Source organism: Falco naumanni, chromosome 7 (assembly GCF_017639655.2).
Source record: "Falco naumanni isolate bFalNau1 chromosome 7, bFalNau1.pat, whole genome shotgun sequence".
In the NCBI taxonomy this organism is placed as follows: Eukaryota; Metazoa; Chordata; class Aves; order Falconiformes; family Falconidae; genus Falco; species Falco naumanni.
This window is the reverse complement of record NC_054060.1, coordinates 66,462,362-66,476,060: the sequence shown is the minus strand read 5'-3', so window position 1 is coordinate 66,476,060 and position 13,699 is coordinate 66,462,362. Positions and strand designations below refer to the sequence as shown.

At 40.7% G+C, this 13,699-nt stretch overlaps 1 protein-coding gene across 39 annotated transcripts in view; it reads right to left on the bottom strand.

The window, feature by feature from the left end:
- NRXN3 (neurexin 3) overlaps nucleotides 1–13,699 on the bottom strand; it is a 1,021,208-nt gene that overhangs the window by 32,893 nt on the left and 974,616 nt on the right. For 21 of the 39 annotated variants that reach the window (XM_040600857.1, XM_040600865.1, XM_040600873.1 and 18 more), the window contains one exon: nucleotides 6,670–6,754. In XM_040600857.1, the coding sequence (XP_040456791.1) occupies nucleotides 6,670–6,754 (85 nt within the window). The remainder of the gene's footprint in view (nucleotides 1–6,669; nucleotides 6,755–13,699) is intronic. The other 18 variants (XM_040600858.1, XM_040600879.1, XM_040600880.1 and 15 more) reach the window with 1 other exon arrangement.

Genomic DNA, 13,699 nt, shown 5'->3' with positions numbered 1-13,699 from the left:
CCCTCCCCCTCCCCGCCCCAGATCATACGCTACGGACTTGTTCGGTTAGCCTGAATGCGTAGCTCTGATGAAACACAAGATGGCATCATCACAGCCCATGCACCGATTAATGAAGGCCATGGTTAGTTAAATCAGCTAAACTACAGCATGCCATAAAAATGATCTTGCACTGACCCAGAAATAAAAGATATGACAGATACTCTGCATTGCAATAAAATTCTTTTTATGCCATCTGTGGTTTGTAGGGCTTGCTTTGTCGGAAGAATTTTTTTCTGGGAGACAGCAGGGGTAAAGGGAAAACTTTTGTTCCTTCTGGGTGGTTTTTTATTTTTTTCCTCTGAACTCAAAATGAAAAAAAAGAAAGGGCCGGGGGGAGGGAAAAGACAGGATAAAGACTTTGCAGAAGTTTAGAAAAGGGAGGGAGAAGAGAAAATAAAAAGAAGGGAGGGGTAAGGATCTTCATTCTTTTACACACAACTTTCTTGGAATATCTGAAAATGTGGTTTTCTTAAGGATGGCAAGAAAAGATTTTGTTGCCTTTATTGGTTTGCAGATCTATATCTCTTTCTTGAGATGATTAAACCATTATTTTGTTGGAAGAACTCCAAAAATATAAATTGAAAAGTACAGCAATGATTTTAAAAATTAAAAAAAATAGCGGTATGGCACCATTACGAGCCAAAAAAAAGGGAAAGAAATATAAAAGAAACTAAAATATCAATCACCAAAAATTCATGCGGCACAAGATGAGGTGAAACGACAGAAAATGTTCTTCAAATATATACAATGTATATATCTATCGATATATACACGGAGTATGTGTGTATATATCGATGGATATACCTGTATAATTTTTTTATTCTCCCTGCCCCACCCTACCCCAAGGCTAATTTGTAGATGAAACTATCAATTAAAAGTAAACAAATAAATAAAAGGAAGAAAGAAAAAACTCTAAGAAAAAAGAAATAGAATGTGCTTTGTTCACCAAGAAATAACAATATCATGCATCTGTCCACGCCAGCAAATGCCAGGGTTAGATGAAGGCATGAATTTCTGTGTAAACATGTGACTGGATGATAGGGGCTACTGCTGATATTAGTCAGTTATTACTTTAGCATATACACATATACATAGAGATTTATATGCACACTGTCTATATAATGCGTATATAGATAAAATAACCTCATGGGTAGGGACTTTGGAGCTTACATCGGAAAAAAGACCAATATGCTGAAAACCAAACTCAATATAAATTCCTAATATATATTAAAAAAAAATAAAATTAAAAAAAGTACTGTAAGTCATCTGCATGATAGATTAGTAAAACTTGCTTGGTTGGTTTTGATTTGGCCTTAAGACTGTAGCTAGGAAATTCCATCAAACAAGTCCATTACACCCTGGGAAGTGGTGTGGATTAATCCCCCTTCCTTCGGATCCGTATGGGATTCAGCCTGTGAGACGGGAAGCCTACTCCTCTGCATGCTCTGAGGCACGCACCCAACTCTTGTTCACAGCATCACAGCCATTTCTTGTTCACAGCATCAGAAACAGAGCAGAACTCTTGTTTGACAGAGGGAAAGGCTGGGGGTAACTGTGCACTGGATTTGTGGGGACATTCTCTGGGGAGAGCAATGAAAATTCCCTGGGTGCTTCAAGAAGGTTGATGCAATTTAAGGAGGACAAGAGCCAAATCAGACCTTCTCTGGGTTTCCTCAGCCAACTTTTCTTCCCTTCCAGCACACTGCTTTTTGCGCTGTGCTGGCTGCTTGTAAGCTCTTGGAAGGGAGTTTCCACTTGTCTTCTGCAAATAAATCTCTGACCGAGGCAGTCTGCAGGTCCCTGGATCTGCAGCTTACCTGGGTGGAAGCTTGATTGTCCTAGCCCATAAACCATAAGCCTGAGGTGGATGGATACAGGCCAGTAAATTATAGATACAGACATGATACCTGTGGGATATGTGTCTCCTGTCTGTGGGTATACACTACAAAACACTGTGTAACTTCCAGCACAAAGAACTGTAGATTTTGGCACCTCTATTGCTGTCTCCAGTCCCTCATGGGAAAGGCTTACCAGTCTGATCAGACAACCTTATGATATATGAAGCCTTTTGGGAAACACAGAGCAAATTTCTCTGGAAAAAAAAAATCACCTCGGAAATTTTAGGGACGATCGGAAGGGAAAGCTGGCAACTACACCAGGGAAGACACATGGGATGCGTCAAGCCAGGGAGCCAGGACAAAGCCCTACACACCGTTTCAAGAGGTTGCACGATGGGCTCCAGGCTAACTGGTGAGCATTTCGCTGTTTGCTTTGAGAAGGGCAATGAGCAGCTTGGGCTCTGATCCCCAGGCAGCTGCCCGGCCACCAGCATCCAGCCTGCCTGGTGCCAGAGAACTGCGCTAATGGGGAGCAAGGGCGATGGCAGGAGGAGACAGCTGCAGTCAGGAAAGCACAACTGTCAACCTCAAGGCTTTGAAGAGTCAATAATATCACGCTGTAAGGGCACTCCTTATTTGACTGGAAAAGAGATAAGTGCTTGCTTTCTTCACGATGGCACAGTGCTCCTAGTTAGGAGTAAAGATACCTCCCTTACAAATCTTTTGTTCTCTGCAAGTGGCCGAGTGACCAAACCACCACCACTGAGCTGTGCTCACAAGCACAGACTCAGACCCTGGCATCAGCTTTGAGAAACTTGCATATCTGAGCCTCAGATCTCCCTAGAACAAGCCAGAACAGAGCCCTGTACTCGCACAAGAGAAAAGCATCATGTTTCTGGTGCAGAACCCAGAAGGTTTTCAAATGTGTACTGAGACAAGCGACACTTCCACAGAGATAAGAAAGGGACTGTTCTCAACTGAAGTAAACGTTTCTTCAGGGCAGATGAAGTTTTATGCCCTCTGTATCACTTACAGTAAGCCATTCTGGGAGATTTAGAGATCTAAGTGTATCTGGGCTTGCCTGCAATAAGATGAATAACAAGTAGTTTTTAACACTGAACCTGCAATGGCTTCTTTTTCATTATGTAAAACACAAATGGGTTTTGAATTCACAGCTTTCATTGCCACCACTTGTTGGAATAATTTCTTATGCAGGCATACGTGTCTACAGGGAATGCCTTTGGCTACCTCAAACAGGACAGGTCCTGTGACAGCTGCTGGTTTCTGAACAAGGGGATCTACAGAAATCCCAGCAGAAATCACTTTTGGAAGAGGGGCACAGAGTAGCAGCCAGCCTGCTACAGTGTCTCCAGCTAGCAGGGAAAACCTTGAGGGGAGCAGAGTGAGGAAACTGCCTTTACATTACCTTCTTTTAAAGAGATGCCAGTATCCAGGTGCAGATTGTACACTTACTGAGATTCGGGTCTTGGATTTGACAGACAATCAGAGTGAAGTGGCAGTAAGACCTTGCAAATGGTTCTCGTATGATATTTAGCCTCAAAGTGGACATGGTTTTCTGTCTTTTGAACTATCTTTGAGTACACCAAAATCAAAGTCTTCGAAAGGACTCTGTAGGGTACTGCCTCTGATCCAGGAGCAAGACCAAAGTAATAAATTTAGATCCTGGGGTTTGATTCTGACCCACATGAAATCTGAAAGCTTTTGATTTGTCGGGCAGTATTCTCTGCTGCCCTTGTCTTGGCTCATCGAGATGTGTCTCATATCTCACAACTGCAGCAGTGAGTTCAGTAACCTTTGCATTACTGGACCATGGCACTGAGGGTGATGGAAGGCCAAGTCCTGGAGTTTGGCAGAAACTCAAGAGCTTTAAAAGCTACACATTATCAGAGCAACAAAAAGGAGCCTGTGCTGGGTTAGGTCATTTAATTTTCAATTTGCTGCAAAAGGGATCAAGCAAGCCAGAAGGCAGCATAAAATACACCGACCTGTCAACAGAACAGGATGAAGCAACTTCAAATAGGTCCAATTAAAAATAATAATAATAAATTAAATCTGAAAAAAATCCAAACCTGTGCACTAGAAAATACAAGCAAGATAATCCAGATCTTTTCTTTCCGTAATGTATACGTTTAAGTACCAGATCTTGGCATATGGCCAGAATCCTGACTTGGCTGGTGACGCGTGAAGGCAAACATATCTGCTCAGCCAAGCCAGCACCGCTGGGTTTGGATAAGCCGGCTCAGATTGCTTTAGGGCTCCAGAGCGGAATGGGCTGCGTGAGTGCATTGATACCGGCTGTATTGCAGGCACTGTTCTACCTTCCCTGGATGTGCTGGGAGTGGAGACAGTGAGAGAGACAAAGAAACCTAAACGAGGAGCACCATAAACCTGTTGTTTTTCCTTCTTATTATGAGTGAATGAGCCAGGTTTATGGTTTTGGAGGCAAAAAGGACCTGCATACGTATGCCTCCTCCTTCTGATGGCTTTGTACACCAGCGCCTCTGAGAGCGGGAAACCTCAAAATCTGGAAGTATAAATTTCATCAGTGAGGACCATCTGGGAGACTTTTTAAACTCATAATCAGGCTTATTTTTATTCTCCCCGCTGCAGTAGTTCCCAAGAAAAGACAGAGATTTCGGTGGCTCATGCAGACCACCATCCTATGGAGGAGGATTAGGGAGCGATAAAAGATACTGGGTGAAACTTTCAAGAACGTCTAGTAGTTTAGGGAAGTACCTTCAGCAGATTTTCAGCGAGTCATATGATTTTGCACAGCAGATATTCAAATGTCTGTAGGCACTTATAGCTGCCAACTGTAACGCTTAGCAGGATTTTCAAAGGCAAGTCGTTTTTACAAATCCAGTTTTTACCTGTTTGTAGCATTAGATTTCTAACTGTGGCGAGAGAGAGGTTTTTTTAGTCTGGAAATGTTGCTCTAAAGCACTCTGAAATTTCATGCTAAATATCCTGTTTTATCAAATTTCTCCTCAGACTTTGAGTTTTCCACTGGCAGCACAAAAAGCTGAAAACATTGCTATTACAGTTTCTAGCCACTGAAATAATTGTGATTTCTGCATTGAAACATAAACGACAATAATGTGCAAGAGGAGAAGCCTGATAAAGAACTAGTTTCCTCCTTTAACTGGAATACTGAGCAATCAGAATAATAAAAAAAAAAGGTCTTGAAATGTTAGTGAAGCTTTAATGAGATGATTCCTATCCATTCACTTGCATATCAGTTGTGGTACATCGGTCCTTTCAGCATGGTCCTATTAATCTCATGCCTCACTTTCATGATAATCACTGTGCTGGCATTTCATTACTTACTCCCTGTATTTAAAATCTCAATACCCACACTGTTTATTCTTCACAGCCTAGTATTATTTGGACCGCTTTTCTGCCGGATGAGGAGTTGAAAAACTCTTAACGAGATCCATGAGAAAAGAGATGGGAGTAGGGTGAGCTATCTGTTAGCATCAGTCATTGTGTCACTGCCTTCCCTGCCATTGCAGGGAAGTCAAGAAGATGGGTGGAAGTTCCCAGCTACAAGGCAATGCCAATCTCAGGTTACTGCAAGACCAAGTTCTACCAAAAAAAAAATGCAGGTAGAGCATGACGAATTGAAAAGAAATATGAAAGCACTAGCCTTGGGTGAATTTTAATGTTATTATTGTATTAACCAGATGGCTTTAGGAAACTAAAAGCAGAACATTTATAATGCTTTCTTGGGGATTATTTAAAGAAAAAAAAAATCCCAAATAAAACAAAGCAAAACCAAACCAAACAAAGTAAAACAAAAAACCCCACCCTAGACTATTTATATGTTTCACTTTGAAGGACAAAAAATTCTAACCAAACTCCCTCTTTTTCTTTTAAATGTACACAGAAATTCGATGATGTCTGTTCTCTATTATAGAAATGCTTAACTCATGGCAAGCCTCAAAAAAGAAGACTTGAAAAAGCCTGTAAGAAATAAAATAGACTGCAGTTGCCTGCTGGATATCACATCATATATCTCACCAGAAAGAAAAGCCATCAATTTATCAAAATGTATCTGAAAGGGAGAAGTTGAGTCAGCTCCACATGGCCAGTTCTTCTGACTCTTTAATGGATACATTTTGAAGCATCACTGCAGATAACAGGGCAAGAATTACTACTAATTTTGTTATGTTAGAACTATGTTTTGGTGCTCCCCAATTACTTTGGGCTCACAGGAAACAAAATTAGTATAAATACATTACCATGTTAACTGTATTCAAAATCCCATGGACAAATGTATCCTTTTACAGTCCATCTTCAGAGCAATTAACAAAGATTAAACAATGCTAATAACCCGTTATTGCTTCACTTTTGTTTCTCCTCTGTTTCTCATTCACCCTCCCCACTTCATAAATCTTTATTACGTGTCACATGCCACACTGATATTTTTGCTTTCCCACTGTGTCAGTGAATTAACTGCTACAAACATATGAACTATTAATTAGCTGGGATCACTTTCAGCAAGTTTGGCTTTCCATGCAAACAACTTTATATTAACCAAATGGTGACTATGTATCTGTGTTTTGCCGTTGCCAAGTCCATGGGATCTGATGCTTGGCTGTATAATTTTTATTTTATATACAGTGTATATATACATAAGGGTATATATATACACATATACACACACATATATACATATATAATTATATATGTATACATCCACACACATATAAATATATGTATGCATTGTTTTTTGCAAATGAAATCAGAAAGCGAGCAAAACAAGACTGACCTGACTTACCTGTACTGGGCTCACAGTCAATGAAATCTTCATCGTCACTGGAACATTCAGCTGATGAAACGATGTCGTCTGTCGTCTGGCATGTGAAGGAAAGGAGCGAAGGAAAAAGAACAGAGGAAAAAATATAAGACATTTGCAAGTCAAGGGGCTGTTACAGAGGCAGCTAAGTATGTTAGAAAAAAACCCCACTGTCCCACTGTAACTTTAAAAATATTTAACTTGTACCAAGCGTTCCAGATATGCCTGGGTAAATGTGCTTTCCACGGAACTGGGGTCTCCTGCGGGAGGAATAGTGCTTGTCCTGTGCTGTTGAATATTTGGGGTGTGCACAGGGGGTGCCCCACCAGGCTGTTCAGGTCCCCAGGCAGGTCCCACAGCGCTGTGAACGCGGTCAGTGACAGCCACTCGGCCGGCACACTGTCCTGCGACAGCTAAAGCAGATGTGTCCGGTTGGAAAACGCTGGGCTCCTCGATAACTACCAGCAGCCCACGGGGCCAGCCAGAAGGCACTGAGTGACTGAGAGCCTCCCCATGAGAGGCACATTCAGGCTGAACACGCTTTCTGCAAAGAAAAACGTACTAGATAGACTCTGATAATACGCATCACCCAGGAGCAAGCAGCACTCTTTGCCGTGTTGCTCTGGGGCAAAGGGAATTCCTGCTCTGCTAATGACCCCTCGGGCTGGGAATCCTTTGTGTGTACCCAGACAGTAAATGCCCGTGCAACCGTTTTGTTGCATGATGGAGAACTGCTGCGCGTGTGAGGTGTGCCCGACGTGCCACCTCAGCTGCCTGCTTGCCAAGCGAACAGGGATGTGGCTGTGACCAGGATGATGGGCTGGAAAGATTCCAAAAGGCCTTTCCTAGAGAAAGACGACAGGTTCTGAAAGGCTTAAACCAAACTATGACTGTTCACAGCCCTTACAGGTTTCAGCACATTCCTTTGTGTTTCCAGTTGGTGATTCTTTCTTTCTTTCTCTCTATTTTTTTTCTTTTTTTTTTTTCCTTTTTTTTTTTTTTTTTTTTTTTCTGCTGGTCTAATTAATGAGCAGCATGTACTGCAGCATGTTAGAGAGAAGTGTACTGGCGTCTCTTCCCAGCAGCATCTCCTGCCTGTAATTGCTGCAATTAGTTGAATTAGTAATGCAGACTATTAGGGAGAGTCTGTGGCAGTCCCCGGACACAGGTTGTAACGTTCCTGCACACAGTACAAAATTACCCCAGCTCAGCAGCATTGGCTCAAACCATGGCTTCTGCTGAAATTGTCTCCCTTAACAACTTTTCCTTGGAGAAAGCTGCCTGTTCTGCTGAGCAGTAGGATCAGTGGGATGACTCCTGAAACAAAACAACTAAAATGATCTTCAGCAGGCAGGCAGCACTGCTGAAATCGAGCGGCTGTACTTCAGTACTCCAGGTGAATATTCCTGGGATTCTCACATCATGACAAGCATTCCAAATCCTTAGTCCTCAAACAGACCCTCCAGCTTCAAATAAGGTTCCCTTTACATTCCTATGTCTGCTATGGCTGTCTCCAACATGCTCCCTCTTCTCTTCACCTAACTGTTCTGAGGTCTCAGCCTTTTCTTTAGCCCCCTGTGGTCCGAGTGCTATCAAGTCCCTCTCTCCCCTGCCAGAAGTTCCTTGCTCTCCCACTCTGTTTGCATTTGAGCTAGGGAAAAAACCCAGAACCGAGCAGTCAGTCAGAAATATCAGATGGAACCTAACATTCCTTCACTCTTGATTTCAATGGCTTGGAGTGAGCCAAGAAAGGAAACCAGGATTGGTCGGCTGTAAATAAAAATTATAAAAATAGAGTATCTGTAAAAATCAGCTATGAAGTCAGGGAATCCCTATCATATGTGTTACACAGTCTTACCCAGCACTGTCATTTGGCAATGTTTTGTAGGATGCAATCTTGCAGTAGTATCATGCTTAAATGCTTTCATTAAATACTTTCATAATCTTGCCTCAGTGGGGAGGCAAGATTAAAAGAGCTGGAGGTAACATGTACAAAGTAATTTCCTGCCTTACATACTAAGGTCATTTATTTAGCATCCTCTTTAAGTCATAGAAATGAAAGAACACTGTCGAAATCCTGGTGAATTGTCTCTTGAAGCTAGCTGGCTTTAAAAGTTCATCTATTCAGTGAGAGGTCAAGAAAAGAGGAATGCACAAAATATAAATTTACTTTCTACAATTCTTCTGGTCCTGTCATATATATTTTATAAAGCATTATTTATCCTGTAGGACACCAAACCACTTTATAACTCATACAAACAGTGATCACATCCTCCAACAGTGAAATGCAGCTGTCCCCGGCTAGAAAGGTATTAGTTTTTAATTGCACCACTGTAAACTAATTTAGCACAATAAGTCAACAAAACTATACTGCAAGAAATTTTTTAAGCAGGTGAAATGTAGCTAGTGAAACTGGAGATTTATATTACATTTGTCTAAAGCACTTGTAAAAGAGTGTTAAGGACAGCACCGTGAATAAAGAGTAAATTATCCATCACTACCAGAAGACCTTGCTCAGACAGTGCTAAGACCCTGGCAATTGACTTTGACTTCCAGGATGAATATAGAGCATGCAGATTCTGCTCTTAGTTGAAGACATGAAAATCCACACGCAGAGTCTCATAGAAGAATAGCGATGATTTGCTTCAAGTAGGAAATAAACATAAAAATTATAACAATGTGTGGTTGTCACTTATCAGCTGCTATACCTATCCACTTATCCACTTACCTGCTCATATCTAAGGGCTTCACGCACCATTAACTTGGAATCAGATCCAACGGAATTGACAGTGCAATTCAGCATTTGTAAAGAATAAGGAGTTCCTTTATAACTCTTGTTTTAGTTCTTGTTTATTATGAAACCAGACAGGCAGCACACCACAAAAAAAGCAGGTGATATTTCCTTACACAATGGTTTGATTTTTTGATTTGTTTGTGTTTTTTGGTTTTTTTTTTTTGTTGGTTTTTTTTTTTGTTTTTTTTTGTTTTTTTTTAACTGGGAAACTCCTTGCAACAGGATACTGGCAATAAAGGTTTAGAAGCATTTTGGAAGTGATTGGCCAAATTAAAGGTAAAAACATCCATCCTGAGTCATTCCCCATACCTAGCTTGGGAAGTCCCTGTACCAAAGATGTATCACTTTTATCATTGCCCTGTTCAGGCCTCTTTTGCTGAGGCCCCACAGACAGCCAGGGCCAGCAGCACGGCGCTGGGCAAGGTCAGCCTCTGCGGCCTCCCAGCCACTTTTATGCGTGACAGATCCTGAACATGGGGTGACAAAGAATTCTGAAGCCAAGGTGAGTTCCAAGCAGGAGCTGAAAAGTCATGAAGCCTGGCCCTTGTTTATCTTCTTGATGAATTTCCCATCTAATAAGCACCTTAAGGATGGCACATGCAACATTTTTATGCTGCAGTCTTAGATCCGTGTTGTAGATTTCCTTCTATAAAATCCCCACGCAGCTTGTGTTGGTTCTGAGCAGAGAAGGGCACAGCCTGCCAGACTCGAACAACATGCAAATGTGTCATGTGCAATACCCACCAACCCTGCCAACTCTGACCTGTACCTGCACTTTTTCATGACTGGTTCCACACTTGATTCTATCAATTAATCACTGTCCTTTTCTCCCCATCTCCACTGCATGCTATTTCCCTGATATTCCAGTTTTTCTTGCTCTGATTGCTATTTGTCCCATGCTGCTGATTTTGTATGTGTAAAAATGAGGGTTAGAAAAAGAGAAAAACCTCCAGAAGTGGTGTTAGACTTAAGTCGAGGTCATTAATGAGATCTCTAGAAACCACAGAAAAGATAAATACGCTAATCTGTCTTGCCATTTCCTATCTTGTATTTTGAATCTCAGTACTTTCCATCACAATTCATCACTGACTGATTTTCTAGTCCCATCACATATTGGTTTTCCATGCACCTTCCGCTCAGATACCAACATCCGAATCACCCCAGAGGAATAAAATTATTTTGGTGAGAAACAGCAGCAAATTCCTGACCACAGAAACAGAGTCGAGGAAACCTCCAGAAGACCACAACTTCTTGTAACTGGAATCTGCACCTTTCAAAACCCTCCTGGAGATGAGACTTTTCAATGGATGATTATTAAATTTGCTGCTTCCAGGAGACAGGAGAGGCTAGTGAGCAGCAACCCTAGAAACCTTTCTGCCAACATCATTTATTTGCATCAGAAACAGCTCACTGTGATGCAGTAAGCAAACCCAGCTATTCCATTTCTGGTGCCCTTTCCCCATTTTTGAAATGATGCTGATTATAATCAATCTATTTATTTTATCTATCTATGGCTTTCTTGTTGGCCCCAGGGCAGGGAACCAGATTAATCCTTTAGTGTCTGCCTAGTGATGTGGAGATGGTAAATGCTAAACATTCTTATGTACAGGCAACATGATAGTAACAAAACTTTTCCGTATGCTGTGATGGAAACTACATTTATGTTTTCATTGGAAAGAACATGAGAGAGAAAATATTTTTCTATTCCATATATTAGCTAAATTCTATATTAAAAATAATAATTCATACTATACTATTTTAAAATATGTATTTCATTTTTAAAGAATCCCAGCTTTGAAATTACTTGGCCCTGTATTAAAGGCCATAAAACTAAAGATAGGTATTATAATAACTTTTAATAAAATCTCTCTCTGGCAGGAACCCTTTTTATTCCTTCCTCTGAAAGATTTTTTATGGCATTTATAGTATTATTTTTTCTCTCCCTCTCTCTAGTGTTTAATGAAATTGCCTTGGAATAAAACCGGGGTAGGAGAAAGTGCTAAACTCTGAGTCCACCCTGGAGGATTTATAGGCATATTTACCTTCAAATTCTTTCAATTTCACTGAATTGGCTCCACATTCCTTTCCATGAATTATTAGTTCTGTAATCACCTCCTCCTAATTATTCACTCTAAGGGCCTCTTCAATCTCGCCATGGTGATGGTTCTACATCTTTGTTCATTACACTGTACATACCTGTGTGGGATGTAAAGCGCAAGGAAAGTTGGGATGGTGTGGCAAGACCTGCTCACGCAAGACCTTCCAAGCACCCAAAGCCCTAATTTATGCATCGGATCCACAACCTTTGCTCCTTTGTTCTACACAAAATGGCAGGTGCTGAATCTTCCTTTTCCCAACCACCAATTTTTTTTTTTTTGACACCTTGCTCTTTGGGTGCACCATTATTTGAGAAAGATTAAGCACTCTGGGTAAAATAAGTGCTGTCACAGAACAGCTTTATGAAATTATAAATAACACACCCAAGAATGATGGAGTTCTCACTTCTACTCGAGAGAAAAGACAAGGGTCCATAAATTCAAATCCCAGACAAATTCCTCCAGAAGTGCATACCTGGCAGTTGCTTCACTCAGTAAAGTAGGATTTAATTTTCCTACTTGCTTTTTCCTTGAAACTCTTCTGCACACTGTACACATTACTTCCAATTCAACACCATTATTTGAAAAGCAACACTTAATGCTTTGTTGCTAGAGAAGTGTAAATCTCTTTGCCACCAAGGAACCACAATTTACAATCCTTCTTGAAATACAACCACCACAAAATGCCAGGCACAAATATCTTCCCAACAGCAGAGAAATACAGTTGTATTAATTGGAGCAGCGCATTGCCTTTCACACCTCAAACATACAGCGCTGAAACTCAACCAACTTCTCTCAATCTGACCACTTGACTCCCTCCACTGCTCCCATACTGCTGTGTTTTCTAAATATCTAGCATTTATTGCGGTAAGTGGACAAAGTACTGTCTTCTATGCCTAACAGTATACAGTATGAACGCTCCCCCAGAACGGCAAAATGTCAGTGATGCTGTTCTGTCTTCCAGAAACCAAGATGTTTCTTGGCAAAGAACAGGCTCAAGGCATTCGCTGCATCGCCAAAAGAAGATAGCAGAGGAAGTGTCTGTCTCATTAGATGTCATTTCTAGCTGGAATAGCTCAACCTTTTGTACTTAGATAACTGGGCTTTTTAAAGGACTTGTATTCTGTTCACACTATTCCAATTAAATGGGAATCCTTTGTCTGTCCTTTTTACACCTTGTATTTTTTTCTCACTTTCTATTTAATCTTTATTTCCAAAATACCCTGGAGTTCATTACAGTATCGCAGACCTGACAGTCTCAGCCTAGACAAATTCAAGCTACTACACACAGACAGAAAGAATCTGCATACAAATGGGAAAGTATTAGAAATGTTGCAAAAATCATAATGAGTATTATAAAAGAAGCTGTAATTTGGGACTGTATAAACTTCTAAGGAGAGTCCTGCATCTACTATCTGTTGCTAAAGGGTATTAAACATCTCCAACTCACTAGCACTGGATAGTACAACATGTATTTTTTTATCACAACATAACCATAAAGACGTGCAAGTCCTTTCTGCGCACATACACACATGCTGGTGCTGAAGTTGTGTCTGCCTCTGCAGAAGCAATGCATCAAAGAACATGAAACTACTAATTTTCCTTCATATAGCTTATATGAGGTGAATATAAAAACAAGAGGGCCAAATCCTCTGTTGGTTTAAATTGGCATTGATTTCAACAACACTGCAACAATTTACAGCAAAAGAGCATAGCTCATTACGTTTGGTTTTGGACAATTCAATGCCAAAAGGCTTAGAATAATTGGAGGCAATTCAGAGAAGAGCCACTGAAAAGATGAAAGAACTGGAGAGATGTATGAAAGAGACAGGCTTAGCAAAGCTAAACATCAGAGCTTGACTTAAGGACCAAAGGTATGATAAATTTCTAGAGGTGTCACAAGGGTAATAAACATCAGGAAGAAAGATGAACTATTTAGGGTGCTTCAAAAAAATCATGGATAAAATTAAGCCAACAAAAATTTAGGATTACTTTCAGCAAGAAAAATCTCGATAGTGATCTTTATTAACTATGGAGAAGTCTCCCCAAGGAAATCCCAGAAACCGCCAGTTCTGCGATTAAGCAGTTGCCCAAGCTATTCAGATATGAATAC